The sequence below is a fragment of the Ambystoma mexicanum genome, chromosome 7p (genome assembly GCF_040938575.1).
Source record: "Ambystoma mexicanum isolate Mex_15411 chromosome 7p, UKY_AmexF1_1, whole genome shotgun sequence".
NCBI lineage: Eukaryota > Metazoa > Chordata > Amphibia > Caudata > Ambystomatidae > Ambystoma > Ambystoma mexicanum.
In genome coordinates, this window is record NC_090939.1 from 477,780,723 (window position 1) to 477,802,548 (window position 21,826).

A 21,826-nucleotide genomic window follows, 5' to 3' on the forward strand; every position below is an offset into this window, starting at 1 on the left:
AAGGAGCTAATAACGGGCCCGTTATCAACGGGCCCGTTATTAGCTCCATCCCCATTCCCAATGGGGAATGGTTTTGCGCATGAGGAATTACCGGGTCCTCCAAGGTCGGAATGACCCGGTATTTCCGCATTCACAGAGCCCGGTATTGGAGCCCGGTATGGAGGCAGCCATGCCCTTGTTAAGGGCATGGCTGCCTCCATATTTGTAATGAGGCCCATAATGTTGTAATAAAAGTATCATCCCGATTACTTCTGGTTTGCAATTATTTGAAAAACAAATTCTTGCACTAAGAAAATGACTGCTGCACTTTCTCTTCATTAGTGCTTGAAGGGAACAGAGAAAAGAGGGTGAAGAGAGCACCGATGGCAAGAGAGGAATGCAGGGCGAGCTGTGCTTTCATTGAAGAGGGCAGCTTTAATAGCTAACTTTGCTACACAAGTGTTCATTTGATTAGCAAAACTACAGAATTACATAGAAAATTGCTATGCAACACTGCTTATTTTATGCCTTGAACCATTTGCACCTGCACAGAGGACAACTGTTACCACGCGCAGTGGGCCAATGATGTGCCCAAATGGGTTTTAGTATTGACCTGTAACCCCATCGGCCCACAGCAGTATATAATACCATCTACACATAAGCAGTAGGATCTCTGACCATTTCTGGTATCATGTGACGTCACTTTGGAGAGCCACCAGGCCTGGACAGCGGTAGCAGGATTTGCACCTCAATAAAGGACACTGCCTCTTCCGCAACTGTGAAATGGAAGAAAGAGAAGGATTTGTTATTATGTTGAATCTTGAGATGAGCATGGAATAACATAGCATATGGCGTCTTTCTTTCTAAGTAGCTTTTTCACACCCAGAAGAGTATGTTGCTCCTGTTGCACTGCCACTGTGTAATCTGGGTAAATGTGAACAGTATTGGAATCTGACCTAAGCTTCCGCTTATCTCTTGCAGCACGTAGTATCAAATCTCGGTCACGGTAGTTCATAATATGTGCTATAATTGGTCGAGCGTAGTCACCCGGTTTGGGTTTAACAGACAATGCCCTGTGTGCTCGCTCAACTGTAAAGTGTGGGGACCATCCTGGGTTGTCCAACAGCTCCCGTAGCAGGTTCTCCACTGCTGTTTCCATATTGCCTAGGATTGTGTCTTCCAGTACACCGACAAAACGGATATTGTTCCTGTGGGATCTGGTCTCTTAAGTCCTTGCATTTTGCTTTGACCTTTTTCATGTCTGTGGTGAGCGCGGATACCGCATCCTGTAATCCCACTACATTATCTTCATTGGTGCTTATCCGACTCTCCGCTTCTGTAATTCGTTGTGTCTCCTTTTCTAGTTGCACACCCATAGATGACACATTCTCCGTAATGCCATCCAATTTAACATTCACGGATGCAAAACCCTGCTGCATTGTGTCCAGCATACATTGTAGGTCAGCAGTGATGCCTGCACCCAGATTCTCAGTGGTTTCAGTGGACTGTGTATCGCTGCCGGCTGCAGTGGATAGTTTCGAGGCAGGCTTAGCAAATTTATGCATGGCTCCACCCTTCTTAGCGCCGGATCCCTTGGTCAGCTCAGCCCGTCAGTACAACGCACCCTCCAATGATAATGCGGCTGGTAAAATACAAAGCGAGATCTATGAATATCACTCAGGTACTGACTTCAGCCCCTCATGTAAAGGCTCATGATATTAGTCCTTAACACAGTCAACACATATAAATAAAGTGCTCTATAAATAAATCAATCAATCAATCAATCACATATGCACATCCACAATCAACTACCACATGTAGGGGACAGTTCGTAGTTACAGCCGCCTATGATCGTCCTCTCCTCTTTCCCATCTATGCTGCACAATGTTCAGGCACAGTCAATGTTCTGCTGCATAGCCATACTGTTATCGTACAACAAGATGTTGGAATCTCAATACCCGGTCACACCTCTGAGCAGCTCGTTTTGCCCCCAACGCCATCCCAGCCATCCACAGGGCATTCCAGACCGCACTTTTGCATTAGGGCATTAGCCGCCCGGCACTGCACATTAACTGTTGGATGTCCTCTCTGTAGTTCTGCATTTGATCCAGCGGTGACGTTGCCTTTGCACACTTCCCGTCTATACACTGTAGTGTAGGGTGCCCCTTCACATGAGCAATAGAGCCGCTTTCTTTCAATCCCTGAAGTCACTGCATGTAGCTAAGTCGCAGCGGTGGAGCTCTCCTACGTATCCAAATTGCTGCAGTGAAATTGCTTCTATGTAGGCCCGGTAACAAAGTCAGATTTTCGGTCAGCGTTTCAGACCATTCTCAGTTTCGGTGGCTCCCATTCTGACAGTCACTTTAAAGATCACTTATGAGCCTTTATAAATGGCTGCAAGTGGGGGAAAACAATAACTTTCACCCACTCCGCACAGAGATCAGAGCTAGTCCGCCATCTTGGCTCGCTGCTCAACAGCACTCGCCACCTACCCAAAACAAACAACAAAAATATGTTTGCAACCGCCCTTGCGACTCAGTATTTTGAGAGGCATGGCTTCTGGAAATGTGCAGAGAGAGCATCCTTAAGTTAGATGCTACAGTAGATGTCCTTCAAAACATACAGAAGGGTTCCCAGCTACGGATTATCAGGTTACCTGTCAAGGTTTTGGATCCAGACTTTAATAAAGGCCACTCTGCACTGGCTGAGCATGCCTATACACTCCCAACAAAAAGTCCAGCATGGAAGTGATGGCAATGTGAAGTGTGGTGCTGAAAGCAGCAGAACTAAGGCAGGGTGGTGAAGGCGGCCACGAGATGAAGAGAAATACATTTGGAGAGCCACCTACTCTTACTGCTCCCAGGGACCTGAGTATGGAGATCAGGAAGAGGGAGTCAAACAAGAGTATGAATTTTAGACACAATAGAGTTTCCCAGTTCACCTTAAAGTGGACGGACTACCAGTGAATGAGGTATTAATTTTCTCAGGAGGACACTGCCAGCACATTCATGAGTGGATTGCATGTATGATGTTGAGTGAGGAGTTGCCTGCACCATTGCTCTCCAGCACCCAATTGGTTGCCTCGCCAGTGGAGATGTTGGGTGCTTCAATGCTTGATGACAATCGGAGGTATCTCGTATGAGGGTGTGGGACTGAGCCTTAGAGGGGTTGCTTCTTTTTGGGGATTACATTAATTTGAGTTGTTGAGTTTGCTTACCATTGATTTCCCACCATAATAAGCTGGTTCGGGCCTACAGGTGTTATGCTTCTTAGTTGGAGGGATGGGGACCAAGCAGAAATTTTAAAAAGAGGATGCACTGTAAATGAAGATTCCCGTTGAGTCTTACTCTCACGTGGTGTGGATTTTTCTGATATTCACCAAAGCTAAAAGCTTTGGTGAAAAAAACACATTTGGTTTTATTTTTGCTAATTTCAATTGAAGTGATGCTTTATTTACACACAATAACGAAAACTCATTTTGACCCTTGGGCATAAAAGATCTCCTTTTGCAATTCTCCCAAAACTTTTGACAATTGCTAAAATGGTATGAAGAGCATGTTTGTGTGGTTTTTTGCATCCGTGTCCCAAGATTCTCACATAAATAGCACCTGTTTTTTGAATACTTAATATTAGTTTTACATATAAAAACATATAATTACCTTAAACAACATATTTCAGGAATTAAGATGAAAACAGTTTTCTTGGAGTTCGCCACCCACTATTTGAACGAGAGTTGCAGCTTAACATTTGTTTTAAATTCTTTACATATGTGTTAAAAGTATCAACAAATAGACTAGCTGAAAGGAACTTTTTATTATTTTTGGTTAATATTTAGCCATTTTACTCTATTGACTAATTTAAAGAATGTAAAAGTATTTTTCCACAAAAAATATTGTAAACTCTAATTATGTTACCCAAAATGCAATGTATTTACCAAAATTACAATATTTTGTAGCTGGGACTTCACCAATGCTCTTTCTATCGAATACAGCAGAACAACTGCTCACGGTAAAAGAACTTTATTGTCCAGTCTCTGCCTGGATATTTGTAGAACATCTTCTGAACTGGCTCATCCTGTACTTTTGCCCTCCTTGAGTGTGTCCCTCATGCTCTTCAGAAAGGTGGTGAGAAGCACTCCAAATATCTCAAATAAATACATGAATAAAAACGTGTTCACTATTGAATAGCAAAACACTGCCTACACCTCAAAGTGTAGGCATACGTGGAAAGATCATGCCAGGTCATCTAAGACCGGAACAGCAAAATATACTGGTGTATGCCCAAACCGAGAGATGGTATACATTTCTTGATAGTGATTTTGTTGACTCCACGTGTTTCTTGTCAGACACTACGAGGGTCCAAAAGGTGAGAGGAGGAAAGGAGGGGGTAGAGGTGGACATCAGAAAAACAGGACTTTATTGTGAGTACATATTAATGTGCTTGCGCAAAATAGCTTTGTGAATTGGGCATCAAGTTCCCAGAGTACATTCACTGTTAGACACAAGATGACATTCCAGTTTCTGTTTCTTGTGTCAAAAACGTCTGGCTCCTGGTCTTCGAAACAGGTAACTTTTAAGACAAAGATACAGATACAGTCATCTGCTAGAAGTAGCATGCCAGAGAAATAGGTCAACCCTTAACTTTAATCTCCTCAATAGCCATTCAGGAATCATTGCCTTTGTGTTTTTGCATGGTGTCACTGTTTTTGAAGTTAAATTACAAAACACATTTCCCTTTTGCTGAAAAAATGAGTTCACTGCCATTCTGCCAACCTTAGATGGTTGTTATACTTCACTGAACAGAGGGAAAAAAAGAAATATTACACATGTGCATAGGTTATTAGGGATAGTGCTTCATTTTGTACTTACTCTAATTACTGACTTGTCTCTCGAATAAAACAAGGTGTTCTGAATTGCTATTTAGGGTACCTGAGGCCTACTGGAAAGAAGGACATGGAGGGACAGTTTTGAATCAATCATCGCTAGTGGGACTCGCTGCGGCAGCTTTCTACTACATGGCTTTTTTGCCCATCCGTGTCTTCATGAAAGCGAAGGAAATATATGAAAATTAGTTTTAGTTCCAAATAGAAAGCGGCAGTCAAACGCGAACTGCAAGGCCACACCGCTTCAGCAGGCGACCACAAGCATCAGTAGACGCGTTGACCATCAATAATGAGTAGTAGTTGTTCATGACACACTTCTGACTATTCCTGAACCATGCAATTTAGGCTGACTCACTCAAGCAACCAAAAAGTGATGTGTGAAAAGCTGTAAATCAATTCTGATCACTGGGTATTTCTCTGGCATCTTTCCTGCCCATCATTTTATAGACTTCTTCGTGCCATAGTGACTACCCACGACTTGCTTATTTGTGACTTTTCCTGCAGCCTCTCCAAACGCCACCACAGGGCACCTCACTCTTTTGAAGAGAAAGCTAGAATCACCGTTTTAAAAACATTGAACAGCTGTAAAATAAGTCACTTTACATACCTTCGAAAGGGGAGGGCTGACTCTCCCTATTGTGTTGATATGCCAGTCAGTGCAACAGCGCTGGCGAATTGTAAGAGACCATTTTGATAACAGCACATGCAGTCACAAATAATTACCAGAGATTCTGCTCATCAAAAATATAATTACATGTTATTTCTATGTTGATCAGGTTTGAAGGTGAACATGGACAAGTATGTTACCAGAAACTGACCTCTGGCCTGAACTGGAGAGAAAAGTGCCCGGCTGTCTGTCAGACTCCCATACAGGTAAGCAATTTCATTCCTAGCCAGTGACCTTTCAGGACTCTCTGGCTCAGTGTCTTCCTAGGAAGAGACACAATAGTCGCCTCTCCCCATCTTGACTATTGTTCTACTAATACTTGAGTCTGTATATCCTCACACCCTTTTTATAATTGTCCACTTCTGCTCTCTATCTCACACTCAGCTGGCCTCTAGATATAACATCTGCGCCTAGATCCAGGCTCCCTCTGGATTTGCATGAAACAACTGCCTCAAACTCACACTCTACCTCCTTTCTCTCTATTTACCCCTCTCCTCTCATCTTTCTAGCCTCTACGTCCTCTCCTGTCCTCATTCCACTCTCAATTTTTTGCTCTACTCATATCGCATTCCTTTTTTCCCCTTCCATTTTGCGACCTTTGCTCTCCAATTTCCCTCTTATTCCTACTCACCCCATTTTTCTATCCCGTAACCTTGCCCAAACTTCTATCATGCCACACCATCATCCCTCGCACACCACCTCTTTCTCCAAAATACCCTCCTGTGTTTTGCCACTGTCCGTCACCCTCATCACCTTCAAAATGGCACACCTAACTATCTCTTTTTCTGTCATGTACACTAACACACACGCGCAGAGAGAGGCGCACGCATGTGCACGCGCGGGGATGTACACACACGCCCTTTCTCACTTTCCTGGTGCGTCTCCACATATTTTTTCTTACTCTGCCTGAACACCTTAATACTTTTTGCTTACTTTGTGCAAGCGGTGTTGCCCTCGCACTTAAGGGGAACCACAGGCACTTTGCTTTTTCTCCCTTATTTTGCAGAAGCTTGTCTGTGGTATTTCAGTTTGCAGCGGAAGCACCTTCTATGTGTCTCTCAAGTCATCATCTCAGTGCCATAACTCAGACTCTCGTTAACCTCATTTCTAAGTGTGTTCTAAATTCCCCCTGGATACATAGACACTTCTCTAATCTCTGTCTAGGTCTCTTTGCTTACGGTTTCCCTGTCACCTCCAGCTAGTTTCCTATCTCAGCTCCTTTTCTCCTTCTCTTCCTCTTATAAGCACTTCTTTCCTCCTTTAACTTTGAACATTCCCATTGATTTCCAGCTCCACCTTCGTTCTTTCACCTGTTTCTCTACCAGTCTAAACCTCAATCTCTATCCTCCTCTCACTTATGTTTCTGCCAGTTTCCCTTTCACTGCCAAATTGTTCAATTACCCACATCCTTTACTCCTAGTATTAATCTCACCACTTATTCCATAGTCATCTTTTCACAGTTTTTGTTGCACCTTCATATCTCCTGATGTAGCTCCTGCATTCATCTCAGTTCCTCTTTCACCTGTCTTGTGTTCCTGCTGCATCACTCACTAATGCCTCTCCTTATTTGATATGCTTCCCACATCTCATCTCTAATTCAATCTCCCCATTGTTCTTGTTATTCCAAAAACCAGCAGCTTTATACTCTTTATCCACCTCGCTCTGGCGACATGCTTCCCTTCATCTCCAACTCTTTACCTCTTTCTCTCTTTGTCTTTCCTGATCTCCTGCTGCTCTTTCTTTCATTCTGCTAGCTTTCTACTCCGCTTTCACTTTCCCTTTCTTTGTCTATCTTACTACCCATCTGTTATTTCTTATTGTAGTTAATCTCACTCTTTTGTTTTCTATTCTCATTAAAACAAAACATGGACCACTCAATTCACTGATGTATCAAATATATAATAACTAAGAATATGCATTGTCATACCTGTGTTTTAAGTACTCACATAGAATTCAAACAAGGAAAAGAATATTGATAGGATATGATATGGCATTTATAACATGCCTATACACAAGTGTTTCAAGGCGCGACGAGGCAAAGGGGGAAACAGAGGGAGGACAAAGACAACGATCTTACTAGGCGTAGTGAAATTGCGATTGCGCAAGTGTAGAGGAGCGGGGAGGGGAAAAAGTGCCAGGGGAAAGGGAGGATGGGCGAGTGCCATATAAGAGATCAAAAACAACAAGAATTGCGGCCAGCAGGTGGCAAGTGCGAGGGTTAAAGTGCAGACAGCAGGTGTCCAATAAGTGCAGGTAAGGGGACTGTAGGGTTGCAGATACATACCCAAGTGCAGGGGTTGCCAGGAGGCAGTGCGGGTGTGCAACTCCGTGGGCAGGGACCTGGGCCCGAATTCAGAGGGTAACCAGGTAACCAGTGCAGTATCAGACAGGAGATCAGCAGGGAAGAGGAAGAGAGAAGGCAGAAGCAAAGAGGAAGGTCTTAAGATGCTTCCGGAACTGGAGATGGTTCTGTCCAAGTGTCAGAGAGGCAGGGACGCTGTTCCAGAGGGAGGCGCCAGCAGAAGAAAGAGATCTAACCCTAACTCGTTGCTTTGGAGAAGCGAATGACCCTGAGGGAGTTGGAGGTTGAGGCTCAATTCAACAAATGAATACAAAAAAGAAATAAAGTTAATTTCCTTTGACGAGGGATAGGTTACATTCCTTAGTTACAGTGTTAAGTAGTTACATTTTTCACTAATGAGAAGGTGTGTCATAAGGTAACAATGCTCATGTGCTAAAGTGACTGGTAGATCACTTCACAATCTGTCTTATATATTCTTATATGAGTACATACGGTCACTGAATGCGCAATCGTAAACCTGGAACTAGTAGCGGAATAATACACCGTGCAGTGATTCCCTCTGAGTAACCTGGCAATAGATTTTCTTTCTCACGCTCTTTCATCAGCTTTTATTTTTTGCCATCCTTGTCTTTTCTCACATTATTTTCATTCTCAATCTCTTTTCTTTCCTCTCATCTCCCTCTTCCTTTCCCATTCGTGCCATTTATTTATTTCATATTATTTATACATCAGGCCTTCTATTTTCTATTCATCCTTCAATTGCATCTACATCCTCTTGTTCCCTCTCTCCCTTTTTCTTCCATTCAACCTATTTATTTCACCTCCTCTTTGTTTCTTCATTGTGCCTTACGAATATTTGATCTTTTCTTATGTTATTATTTCTCTTTACTCTCTCACTCTTTCATAGCATTTGGCTGTTGTACTTCCCCCCTCAGCACCTATCCACTCATTAGCCAAGGGGAGAGAGGGGGCGTCATTTTTTGGGTGTTTTTTGTCTGAGAGGAAACAGTGGCAGAGCGCTGGGATGGTGCAGGACCTCAGTTTTGTGGAGTTAATTGTGAAGGTAATTTTGAGAAGGGAGTTTGTGAAAGGTATTAGAGTTAACATCATCAGCTTTGGTATGAGTGTGGTTGAGTATGAGTGTGGTTGCAGGCCAAGTTAGTCAGTAGTATGCCTTTTCTGGGGCACCAGAAAGCCAGCTATAATTTGGGTGCCTCTAAGGATAGTTGTTCCTGGGCCTAAAAACACTGATTATGGGGACATCACTTAAGGATATATTTGTTTTTTAAACATATTTTTATTGGTTTTCCATGCTTACAACCATATTCAATAACAACCCCAACTTGTATCCTCCACCTTCACTCTCCCCCCGTCGGAAGGGTCTTGTCTTTGTCGCCCAAAATCGTGGTTAAGTTCATGAGCCAAACAGGTCTAATATTCTAATTTTGTGCGGGCACCATTGTTCCATGTAGTCTCTTTGTAAGAATGTGAGTAGCACCCCCCAACCAGTCTTAAATGTGTCTTGGTCTCCCTGTAGTTTGTATGTGATCCATTCTATTACCATGAATGTCCAAACTCTCTGTAGCCATTCATAAATGGACTGTTTTTTTTGTGTGCTTCCAGTTGTGTGCTATGGCAAGCCACACCACAATTAGTAGTCCCATGAAGATCCTCTTTTGTGTTTTAGTTAGGATTTTAGTCCTGGGCTCTCACAGCCCACAGAGCCAGACTTTCTAGTCTACCCCCCAAGGTCTGGGAAGATCTCTGCTACCTGGGATTTCACCTCGGACCAAAACTTCCGGATCCACCGAATTGCCACCATACAGGCCTCCCGTCCCCTTTCCGACCACAGCCCCGCCAGCAAGTATTTGTAATGTGCGGGTACATGGCATGTTGTCTCTCAGGGGTGTAATGCCACTGGATCAGGATTTTTGTCCACATTTCTCTAGTTTGTATTGCCCTAGTCAATTTTGGGATTGCCCTCCACAGGTGTTCCCAGTGTGTTCTCGGGATTGTGTTCTGAAGTGTTTTCTCCCATTTCTTCATATAACTCCATTGGATGTCCTCCCTGTGAGTTATCAGGAATTTGTATATATCAGAGACCAACTTCCTCGAGCCCAAGTGGGTTGTAAGGTAGGTTTCGAATGGAGTTAGTTCTCTTGTCGCCGCCGACTGTATCTGTAGGGTCCGCACCCAGTGGCGGAGTTGTTCATACTTGTACCTATCTCTGGTTGTCAGACCTAGTTGGGTTTTGCACGTGTCAAAGGGTCTAACTTTCCGATCATGGAATATATCTCCTATTTTGATACATCCCGCCTCTTCCCATTTTCTGTAAGCCCCTTTTTCCATCCCTGGCGGGAAATCAGGATTGCACAGCATGGGCTTGAAGGGGCCTGTATCCTGTGTTAGGATCCCTCCCCTAGTTACCCCATCCCAGATCTCGAGTGTGGTTTTTATCACCTCACTTATTTGGAGGTTTGGGTGTCTGGAGTGCTTCCCCTTCCACAGTAAGTCTAACAGAGGTTTAGTCTATACCGCTTTGTCCTGGGAGGCCCATATCTTGTGTGAATTCCCTGGGACCTATTCTTTCAGTACCCACAGCTGTCCCACTTCATAGTACTTGCGGAAGTGAGGTAGGGCTAGGCCCCCTTCCTGCTTAGGCGTTGTGAGGACTGTGAGCGCTATCCTGGGGGGGTTTCCTTGTCCATATGTATGCCATGACTGCTTTGGATAGGGCTTTAAAGAAGACATTGGGGGTTCTAATCCAGATTGCTTGGAAGAGGTATAGAAGTTTGGGGAGTACAGTCATTTTAATTGACGTAATCAGGCCCCACCACGAGATCGAGAGGGGGGGTTCCACCTCTCCAGGTCCCGTTTTATATTGGCTAGCATCCGAGGGACGTTTTCCCCATATAGCCGACTGACCTGATCCGTGAGGGTAATACCCAGGTACGTCACTCCTTTTCCCGCCACTTTCAGTTCCAGGGAGGAGGCTTGGATTTTCAGTACTGCTTGATCCCCGCCAGTACTAGCATTTCCGACTTTTGCCTATTAATATTTAGGCCTGACATTGCCCCAAATGTTTCTATTTCCTGCAGTGCGGCCGAGAGTGACCTTTCTGGGTCTGAAAGTGCCAGAACATATCGTCCGCATATGCGACTACTTTATGTTGGATTCCTGCCATTCCTATGCCCCTTAGGCTTTCAGACAGAGTGGATAAAGGTTGTTGGGTTGTCCACACAAGCCACACAAGGGTTCTGCTGGGCCTCTGCCCTTCCCCATATTGCCCAGCACTAATCTGGGTCCCTAGGTAATTGCATTCTCTTTGAGCTGTGTCTCTAAATTGCTGTAGGGTAGAGTGTATTGTAGGCAGAGTTTTGTCTTCTTTTGTGGTGGTGTATTCCCTCTCTAGGTCTTTAATCTTATTTTCGTGATGTTTAAGCTCAGATCGTTTAACTCACAGGACCCCCCACTTTACTGTATATACAGATGCCCCTGATGACACATCTAAACGTTTCCCAAAGTGTCGCTGGGGATTAAACCGAGCCTGTGTTCATTTGAAAGAAGTGTGTTATTTCTTTTTGCGGGTAGTCTTGAAGTCTAGGCCTAACAGTGTATCCACTTTAATTTTCCACCCATACTGCATCTCCCAGTGTTAGGGATATTAATTTTAATGCTCACTGGGGAGTGATCAGGCAGTGTACGAGCATGAATGACACCTTCATCAATCCATCTAGCTTCCTCGTTAATAATTAGGAATATAGTCTACGCGTGGCGCGCCATAATGCACTGAGAAGTAAAAGGTGAAATCTTGTACAAATCGTTGTCTGACTTTCCACCTTTCCGTTAGGTCACATATGTCACAGAGTTAACTCTAGCTGTTGGTTTCAATACCAGGTGGGGAGTCTTAGAGGATCTATCTAAATGAGTGTCCAGAACCATGTTCAGATCCCCACCTCATATAAACACATTATCTTTGAATTTGAACAACTGTTGTGTGATCCAATCATAGTATTGTGGCATTTCCAGATTGGGGATATAGCAGTTGATCAAAGTGATTACCCTTCCCTTTATAACCCTGGTGGCCACTATCGTTCTGCCATTGGGGTCCCTCGAAGTTTCAATAAGCTGGAACTTTAAAGACCGGCGGGTCAGTGTATAGATAATTCTGATATTGGAGAAAGAGGAAAAGTAACCGTGGCACCCCCATTTATTTTTATTTTTAGTAAAGTGGGCTTCAGAGTTTGGATGTAAGCGTGTCTGTTTCAGGAATGCAATGTCAGTGCAGTGTCTATCGAGATACCGCAGAATTTTCCTTTCTTTAGCACACTACAGTCTATGATGCTCCTGTGTGTCTCATAAATGGTAATCCTATACTTTGGGGACCCATCTGCTGGGTTTAAATTATTGGCCGACATAGTATGCAATCTCACCTCATTTAATTGTGGAATAACATCAAACAACTGAATCGAAAAACAATAAACCAGATCATTTTGTTTTCCAAAACGTAACTCCCAAACTCCACCTCCTATCCCACTGACAAACCCCATTGGTCAGTGAACATACCCTCCCCAATAAAATCCAACATGTAATCATTGTGTAATGATAACAGGGCGGCTTGAGCTGGCCAACAACATCCATTCCCTGAGATTTCTATCAGACCAGTGTTAGGGTTAAAAAGCATACATGACAGAAACATGAAAAATTTGGATGGAGTTTCCTTTAAAGTGCAGGTAGCTCTTTTCCCGTCCCATGCTAAGGATGTTGTTGAGATCCTGATAGTTCAATAGGTGGGAGATTATTGGACAGCCTCCTTACTGGAATTCTATGATCCCACTTGACCAGGAATGTTGCAGAGATCTGTGCTGGATCTAGCATCTCCTTGAGTAGTTGTTCCACGAGGAGTTTGACTGGGCCGGATGTGTTTGTTGTAATTCTGATTTTGTTCCTGCGGAACCTACTGTTGGTCACCTTCCTTTTCTGGCAGTTTCTTTAAGGACTTCTGGACAGTGGCGAGTTCCATAGAAGTTGCAGATGCTCTGTCCTCCACAGTAGAGATCCTCTCCTCAGCAATGTTAAGCTGGGTGCCATGTTCTAGTAGGCGTGCCTTTATATGGTCTACCTTGTAGGTAACAGAGTCAATGTTCACATCTACTGTGTTTGGCCTGTAGTTGCTAAACATTTATTTAATGTCCGCTGCTTCGATGGGCACCTCTTTCTGCAGTTCACTGCAGTACTGCTGTGCCTTTGCCATGTTTACAGATGTCCTTGCTTTTTCTTGGACTGAGCTTTGGATGTTTTTTTTCCTGTTTCCCCATAGCCAACAGGCTGCGGCACTCCGCCAGGCAACCAGCCTGTGCTGGCTGCCCGGCTGAGAACAGGCCACTGCCCTGATCCACACGGGTAAAATATGCATCCTGTCTCCCATGCCCACAAGACCTCCACCTGGCCCGGTAGATGCTCCAGCCGTGACCGGATGCAGTGGTGAACTAGCTCAGCGCAGGGCCTGCACTGCAGCACACACATTGCAGACCGTTAGGCACTAGCTCCCCAGGTGCCACTGAGATATGCACCAGAGTGAGCTGTGGGAGAGGCTTCGCTCTCTCTCTTGCTCAGAGAAGCCAACAGAGGCCCGGGGCTCCACCCAATGGTCAACCATTTTGCGAGCCCTTGAGAAGCAAACATTGGCCATATTTCAGTGTCCTAACCTGGGTTCTGTGACTGGGGGTTCGGACCACATCGGATGTCCTTGCAGTTTAGCCCTGAGTCTCACCACCCCAAGCATCCAGCTGTCTTCAGAGGAGCCCTTTGTCTGGGGAATTCTGTCAAGGTACAAAGAATTGTTTTTGGTCACAGGATTTTAAACAGTTATGTTGGGTGTTTTGGGAGCTCAGAAACTGGTCGTCATCTTGACCGGGCTCTCGAGCGCCCTCGCTCCCTGAAATTCTGAAGCACAGGAACGAAGAAGAGTTTTAGCTAATATTAGGTATAGTCTTTAGCATCTGCGGGTTTTTTGCGGTGCTAACAGCGGCGTGGGACTGATGGAGAAGCAGATAAGGCACAGGGTAAGGAGCGGATCAGCTCTTAGGAAGTTCGAAACGTGAGCTTATTGCAGTGAATATAGCCGCGTTCCAAGCTACATGATTGACTAGTACCAACGCCCGGAATGCTAATGGAAAGTGAAACTCAAACCAGTCAGATTACATGCCATTTGTAGTCAATGGGCCTCATTACGAGGTTGGAGGTAGCCTTGCCGGTTTTACCAGCAAGGCTACCTCGAGATAAATATCCGGGTCCGGCACCCACAAATGGGCAATTACCGGGCTATTCCGGCCCAGCCGGTCACGGTAATTGCCCTTTTGCGGGTGCCGGGCCCGGTACATCCCCATTCCCATTTGAGCCCCATAGGGCTCAATGGGAATGAGGAGGGTGGTAGCACTGGTACCGTTAATAATGGTACCGGTGCTACCATCATGTTCAGCTTGCGGGTGCCGGTACGGCCACCGGATCAGTACTGGTGGCTGCAAGGGCACCTGCAAGCAGAACTCCTAGTATGGCGGTACGGTGCAAACAGTGCCGGTAGCGATAACGGCACCGTTGTTGCCTTACCGCCATACTTGTAATGAGGCCCATTAATGTGTATAATAGTCAAAAGTGAAGAAATGTCAATAAAACACTGATTATCCTAAGTAAAATGTGTTTCTAAGATTGTCCTGTTTTTCACTTTCAGCACGACGAAGACTGGTCCGGAAAACCTTCGACTCATATAGTGAAACAAGTCAGCTATCTCCTTCTCCTGGAAGACTTGTTCGGCCTTCAAGATTGATCGAAATTGGCAGCACTATTTTTTTTATTTTTTATTAGAACAGCCCAAAAATGTAGCATTTCAAAATTAAAAGCAGATTCATAGTAGGGAATACCATATGGTAAAAAGATGTATTTTTGTATTCCTTCAATTAAACAATTAAAACAGTCAATGACATTCAAGACGAAGTGCTCACACTCCCATGAAATCACACCTCTGAGCTTTGATAGTCTTCCAGACCATTAGCAGAGCAGTCACTGGAGCAGAGGAGCCAGTGGGATTAACGGCAGCTTTTAGCTCGAGATAATTGTGTTCTCAGTCTTATAAATTATTTCCTTGTAGAGTACTCGCTCTTTTCTTTTAATAGATTTGCAACAGAAAGGGTATCTTCAGGTCACGCTGAGGAAGCACCTTCTCAGCCAACGAATTGCGTTTTATACAACAGGTTGTATATTAAATAGCTGTTTTAACACATATCTCGAAGCGTGTGGAGAACCAAGTGATGTGATCGCAGGAAAGGTTCTCATGTGGTCAAAGAAGACATTCTGGATATTAATTTCAATGAGGACTATCCAGCATACCAAACGTGTCCATTGCTGCCGAAATTACACCGTGGGAGCTTTGCGCCTTTTCCAGCTGCACAGGGAAAATGCCAACAAAAGCGCAAGTGCAGCTGGCTTGGAGGTTGTGTCGAAGTACAATATTTATTTGCCGACATTTAACAAAGGTCTTTATCACGGTTGGGGGGAACTGCCCATATTCTGAAAACGTAACAGTGCTGTGTTTTGAGATGTTTGTGGGCAACGAAAAACTCTGGAAAGGGAAGCTTACTGTATCGCCATCATCAACCTAGTATTTTGGGTGCCACCTTTTAAATCTTCCCTTCGCAGACGCATAGCTCTCAACCATTTGTGTTGTAAAGGCGGGTGAAAACACCCGATTTTATTTTTGGCGGGTGAGAGGCCCATTGAAATGAATGGGCGTGCAGGAGGCTTGGCGGGTGAGTCAGCTGTTTACAAGGCGGGTGACACCCGCCAAAAGCATGTGAGTTGAGAGCTATGGCAGACGGTTGGCCTCCCAGTGAAAACATGATTTCGCATGTCAACGTCTTGTGCATGGGGCACCTCAAATGACAGTAAAAACCTTTCTGGCTCTAGTACTGCAGCTCTCATTTGAATTCACTTTTGATTTTCCTTCCACCAGAGGATATCATCGTTCCTAGGTGATTTTCCTTTTTTTTTGTTGCAGAACGATGATGTATTATTTTTGGTAGGTATTAACTTTTTCATCTCTGCACATTTCTTTCCTTCTATTTTGTAACATTTGTTTTTATTTTTCATCCTTTTAAATTGTATTTGTTGTTGATACCTTTTTTTCTCCCATACAAAGCTCAGGATCAAACACAATATTCGAGGAGGGTGAAGTTGTGACTTGTGAACCTTGCAAGTGCTTTTTAAAAAAAATGTTACCCAGCAATGTTTAAAAGTCAGGAAACAAATATGTTATCCAAAATATCTGGAGCATTCATTTGGCATGCTGAGTTCCTGACCCTTACAACTGGGATGCATGAAAGTAAAGTAAAAAGTAAACAGGACCATTTCACCCAAGATATGGGGATTAAAGAAGGTCAGTGATCCGAGAGCGGAGGGGGAAACACACCACTAGGACGCACTGCATAACATCGGAGATGTTTGGGCATTGAATTTTATAAGAGTTTTTTCAAAATTACAACATAGGGTCTTCAACAGAATGTTATATGTGTGTTCCGCATGGTAAGTAAAGGCCAATTGCTCAAGGCAAATAGATACACACATCTCTGTTTGCATTGGTAAGGAGATCTTCAAACTCAGACCCTTCAATGTCCCAATATCCGATTTTCTTTCGATTATCGAGACAAGCACTCAATGACCAAATTAGTTACTGTGACACTTTGAGAATGAGATTGATTTTCTTTATAGGTTCATGCCACAGAATGCATGAGAAAGCATTGCAAGAAATCGCCTGATGTGGCTGGCGACCTTTCTCAAGACTGTCTTCCTAAAGGCGCTCCATGCATGAATGGAGTTTTGGTAGAGCTTAGTGCAACTGCTAGTTCCCTTAACATGTATAGTTTTCATTAGCCTGCCTTTTCTCATATGTTGTAAAATATGTTAATGTTAAAGGATATTTGTACCGCACACTATCACCACCGGAGCGGTCCCCTGGCGCTGTGGCTGCTCTGAAAATAAAGGGTGTGTGTGTGGGGAGGAGTTAGTGGGGATGAGCTGGAGAAGTGCAAGAGAGCAGTGATGTGCTGTTGGTGGCCTCAACCCGGAATTCCATTGCCTGGGCTTGGGGTGTTATAATGTCGGAAGACGTTGTGTGCTGTTGTACAGGTCTATGTGTGCTTTGTTTTGTTGTTGCAGTGTAGTGAAGTTTGTGAGGATTGTTGTGTTGTAGGTTTGTGGTTGTGTTTGGTTAGAGTTTGAGAGGTGTATGCAGAGGGTGAAGTTGTTAGTGGGTTGGTTAATTGGCATTGATGACTTGAAGTGAGGCGCTAAATTTCCGTATTTCTAATTAGGTGGGGTGTGTGGGCATCTCTGTGTCTACGTCCAGATCAGGGCATCCATTCATATGCATAACCTTGCCCAAGTTGGGCACCAGCCGCCTACGTGGCCACTGTTTGTATGCGGGGTGGGCAGCCGTTTGTGCGTCCCTTGCAGGCTAGCCCAGAAAGCATTCCCAATCTAGTAGGAGGGCGTCATCGGTAAGCTCGGGTTTACTCCCTTCATGTGTTGGGGCTGCTCGGCATTCATCATCTTATTCGGTTGCTCATTCATGTTACCGCCCCTACCCCCTTTTGAGTGTGGCAATGCTAATGCTTGCAATTATGAGGCGTCTGCCTTCATTCACAACTCTCTTCGGTCCATGCTCCTGTCCTGCCAAGATCCACAGCTTAGTTAGTGTGGCAAGTGCTAACGTTCACCCAACTTTATACAGGTATGATCTATAGTAGCATTTATCAAGTGGGTGATGGTTGTTGCTGGGAGTTGGCTAGGGATGCTGAATTCTGTCCTCTTGGGTGTAGTTTGTGTCCTAATTAGCCTTAGTGGCGTCTCTGAATATGAATGGATGTTATGCCCAGTAAACTCCCTTGATAACAAAGGTGTCTCTATAGCTATCACCTCTGTTTTGGGGGGGGGCGTACAGCCATCTACGCACCCCTGATAGGAGGCTGTTTGCTACTAACATCTACATCCCGTATTGCGCAAGCCCACACTCGCATGAAAAATAAATCATTGAACTCCTTGTTGTCTCCCCACAAATAGTTGCCAGTACCGGGGGAAGGGCCTCCGGTGGCTGGATAAACGCGGGCGGTACACTGTTTTCTATCTTGCATTTCCAGCCACCTGATTGTCTGAGTACCCTTCCCCAGTTGTGAATATCCATTTTCCTTTTCTGTAGGGCTTAGGCAGCTGCCCCCAACATTCACTGCATCTATGGAGTTGAAGGGGCTTCTGCAGAAGGAAGCCTCTAAAGGGGAGAATTATAAAGTAATGTGGCTTGGAATCTAATTGTCTAAACATTTGTTCATTGCTCTGTCAAAATTCAGTATCTGAGTGCATTGGTTATACAGCAGAGATAAATGCAAATAAATAAATGTAAACCACAGTAAGTCACATTCATTGCTGTATGAGGAGACATACAACATTTTTCTCTGGGATAGAAGGGCACAATTATCACTTTTTCCGTACACTGGAACATTCATATATTGGAAACCTTTGCAGATTTTTGCAGTTAGCAGGAATTTGAACTTCATGGCCTGTATTGTTAGGTCTGGCTGGCGTGAGCGTTGCTCACTATGAAGAATAATTAGGATATATACAAGAAAGAGGCCCTGTCGTCAGTCAGCTGCTCTTTGATGCATAACCAGTGCTTCTTCCTGGAACTTCTGTTAAAGCAGTGGCTATTTTGTAGGAACGAGGTTGCAGTTTAGGCCTATGAGACATTAATCAAATGTTGCTTTTAAGGGCTTGTTTAGTTTCCATGATGGACTTTTAAATAGTCCACTGGCTCCAGAGCTGATCCTTACTTGTTCCATTGATCACTGTGTAATTTATTGTGAGCGCATCTGTATGTTGTCAGTGATACTGCATACTTTTTCCTCCATGTTATCTATTTCTTGTTCTGTCTGAAAAGCTGCAGTTCTACTGATGACCAACAGATGCCCATGCAAGAAATCACATGAAAACCCACTATTCCTGTGGCAGGCAAAGCCTTCTGGTCTTCTCTCAGGGCAGTATGTCTTTATTTTACAGACGGCAAACGTTCTTATGTTTCTGTCTCTAGAAAGCTCCAGTTGTCGAGTTCGTACCTCACTGTAAGGTTGGCAAATGACTCGGTAACAGCTCTTGATTGATTGTTTTCTATTCACCATCCCACCTCCAAACTCTCACTCCATAAATGTGTTTTTATTATTCAGAGTCAACAGTATGCACGTGTGACAACCCCCCACACCCGCATGCGACCCGATATGTCCCCTTGTGCATGCCGGCAGGTGCAACAGACAGCCTGTAATTGATTGCTCCTGTGATTGAACTGATAACATTATTAGGTCATACATATAACTCCCGTTTATAAAGAAGATCCCCCATGAATACATTTCATGGTTTCATGGATGTTCTGGCCAGTCCAATGTTTGGTGTTGCAGCAGGTCCTTAGAAAGGAATCAACCAGATATAATAATACAGGCACACCCTACATGAAATTCAAGTAGACCAGTTCTACTAAAAATAGCAGTGACATTGGGCCTCATTACGAGGAGGGCGGTAAGGGGTTAACAGCGCCTGTAAAGGTGCCGGAGCCGTTAACCCCTTACCGCCACATTACGAGGTCCACTCGCGGGACCCGCTCAGGACGTCTGGTTTTACCAGACGTCCTTAGTGGGTCCCGTGAGCGGCCCAGCATGCTAACAACTGGCACGTCATTAACGGGCCCGTTGTTAGCATGCTCCCCATTCCCATTGAGCCCTATAAGGGCTCAATGGGAATGGGGATGGACCGGGTCCGGGTTGCCTGAATGGGGAAATACCGGGCCCTCCAAGGTCGGAATGGCCCGGTATTTCCCCATTCAAGGAACCCGGACCCAGTTTTGGGGGTAGCCATGCCCTTTTTAAGGGCATGGCTACCTCCAAACTCGTAATGAGGCCCATTGAGTTTTTTTATTCAACTTTTGTATTGTTTTAAAATAGTAGCAGAACAAAAAAACATATCTCATTACTTGATTAGACATCATCAGAGGAATACCAAATAAACACTAAAATATCAGCAGAGAAGGACCCCAATGGGTACCAGTCCATCGTTCCACAGAATATAAGGCAAACTAAATAATAATATACATCAATCCTCCCCCTCCGACCTTCCCCCGAACCTTCTGAAATTTTTGGGGGCAACCCCTTGCCTTGTATACTCTTCTCTCGAGGGACATACACCTGTTCACTTCAGCAACCCAGCGGCTAAGGCGTGGCTGATCCGCCAAGCCCCACATTGCTGCAAGAATCATTTTCATCAGCGCAATCGTTACTGATCAAAACACTTTTGAGGCACCTGAGAACCCATTAGCATGGTCAGCCTGCCAATACATTTCCCCCAGAAAACTTGAATTTGCTTGCATTCCCAAACATGTGGAAAAAGAAGCCCCCAGATCTCCCGCACCGTATAAATGTATCATTGACTGCTTTACCCAACTTAACCAATGCCATTTGAGAGTAATATACATGGTGTAGTATCTTGTATTGAATGAATCAGAGTTTGGCAGCGTGTCCAGGTTCCAGTGGAACCATGAGCGTCTCCACCCATTATTTGGAATCCAATGCCCAATATCCTGTTCCCATCTTTCCCATAGTCGTGCCAGCTCCTTGGTCCCGCATGCCGTTAGTACTTGGTATAGGTTGGAAGTTACCTTGGTAACAATGTGTTCTGGGAGGAGATTCGCTTAAAGGAGCATTTTGGAATCTCTTCCAGGGACTGAAATTGGGATCCCATAGTGGGGCAAGTTGCATGTGCCTATAGCGCTCCATCTGGCAGTCTATGTATGTGTCTTGCAGTGTCCTAAAGGGCAGAAGACGTCCCTCTTGCATCACATCGGCAAGAGTATTTATCCCACAATCCTCCCAACATCTGAAATGGCCCATTTTAAGTAGATCAGGTAGGTGTGCGTTATTGCAAAGGGGTTGGTCCAGAGTCGGTCTAACCCCCTCAGCCCATGCTTTTATGTGCGTCGGACCATACCTGTCGGATGTAAAGTAGCATTGGTGGGAGGACAGTCTTCCTTTTCCTGCCTCCATACAGCACTTGCTTAGGCAGTACCCCTCTCATTACACCCTTTTCTGTTGCAATGTGGGGAAGCCTGGGATCTCCATGCAGCCAGTCGTTCACTGCGCCTAGTTGTGCGGCCCAGTAGTATCATTGGAAACTGGGCAGGCCTATTCCACCCTGGCTGCTCCCCCCCCACAACAACCCGCAAAGGGTAACCTCAATCTTGGCGAAAACCACATTAGGGACAGGGAGTGGAGCGTTTTGTGATACATATAGAAACTTAGGGAGTGTTAACATTTTGAAGATTCCTGCCTTCACCAGCCAACAGGAGAGATTTCCAATGCACCGTATCCAGAGCAAATTTGTCTGTTATCAGGTGGAGATTTAGCCGGAGAAACTCTGAAGGACCCAGACCCGCATGAATGCCCAAGTACTTAAAGCCAGAGCCCACTAAACCCTTGATAATTCGGTGAGTATTTGGGTTATTGTGCGACAGGAGACTGCAGGATTGCTCATATAGATCAAACGGTTGTCTGCATATAACGAGACCCGGTCCTCTCCACCCCAAGGCCATTTAAATCCCACCAAATCCAGATCTGCTCAAAGCTTCAACTCAGACTGTTGCATCATGGGAGTTATAGAGCAGACAGACCCAAGTCAGGAAATTCTTTCCGAACTCCACACGGCTCATAATGTCCCATAGCGAATCCCAGCAGATGGAATAAACAACTTTCTCGAAATCCACAGATAGAAGTGCTAACAGATCTGGTATCAAGGAAGCTTGACTTATGGCAAAATGCACCCTTCGGAGATTCATGCATGTGGATCTAGAAGGCATAAATCCGCATTGGTCTGGATAAATCAGAGAGCCTATTACGATAGGCCAGAACTCGCA

General features: G+C 44.7%; 1 protein-coding gene across 1 annotated transcript in view; it reads left to right on the forward strand.

Moving 5' to 3' along the window:
- The window catches only part of EFHC2 (EF-hand domain containing 2), a 369,754-nt gene extending 354,643 nt beyond the window's left edge, over positions 1 to 15,111 (forward strand). Inside the window, exons 14-15 of the mRNA XM_069636501.1 lie at positions 5,638 to 5,734; positions 14,561 to 15,111. Coding sequence (XP_069492602.1) covers positions 5,638 to 5,734; positions 14,561 to 14,656 — 193 coding nt within the window. The 3' untranslated portion in view covers positions 14,657 to 15,111. The remainder of the gene's footprint in view (positions 1 to 5,637; positions 5,735 to 14,560) is intronic.
- Positions 15,112 to 21,826: the final 6,715 nt, after the last annotated feature.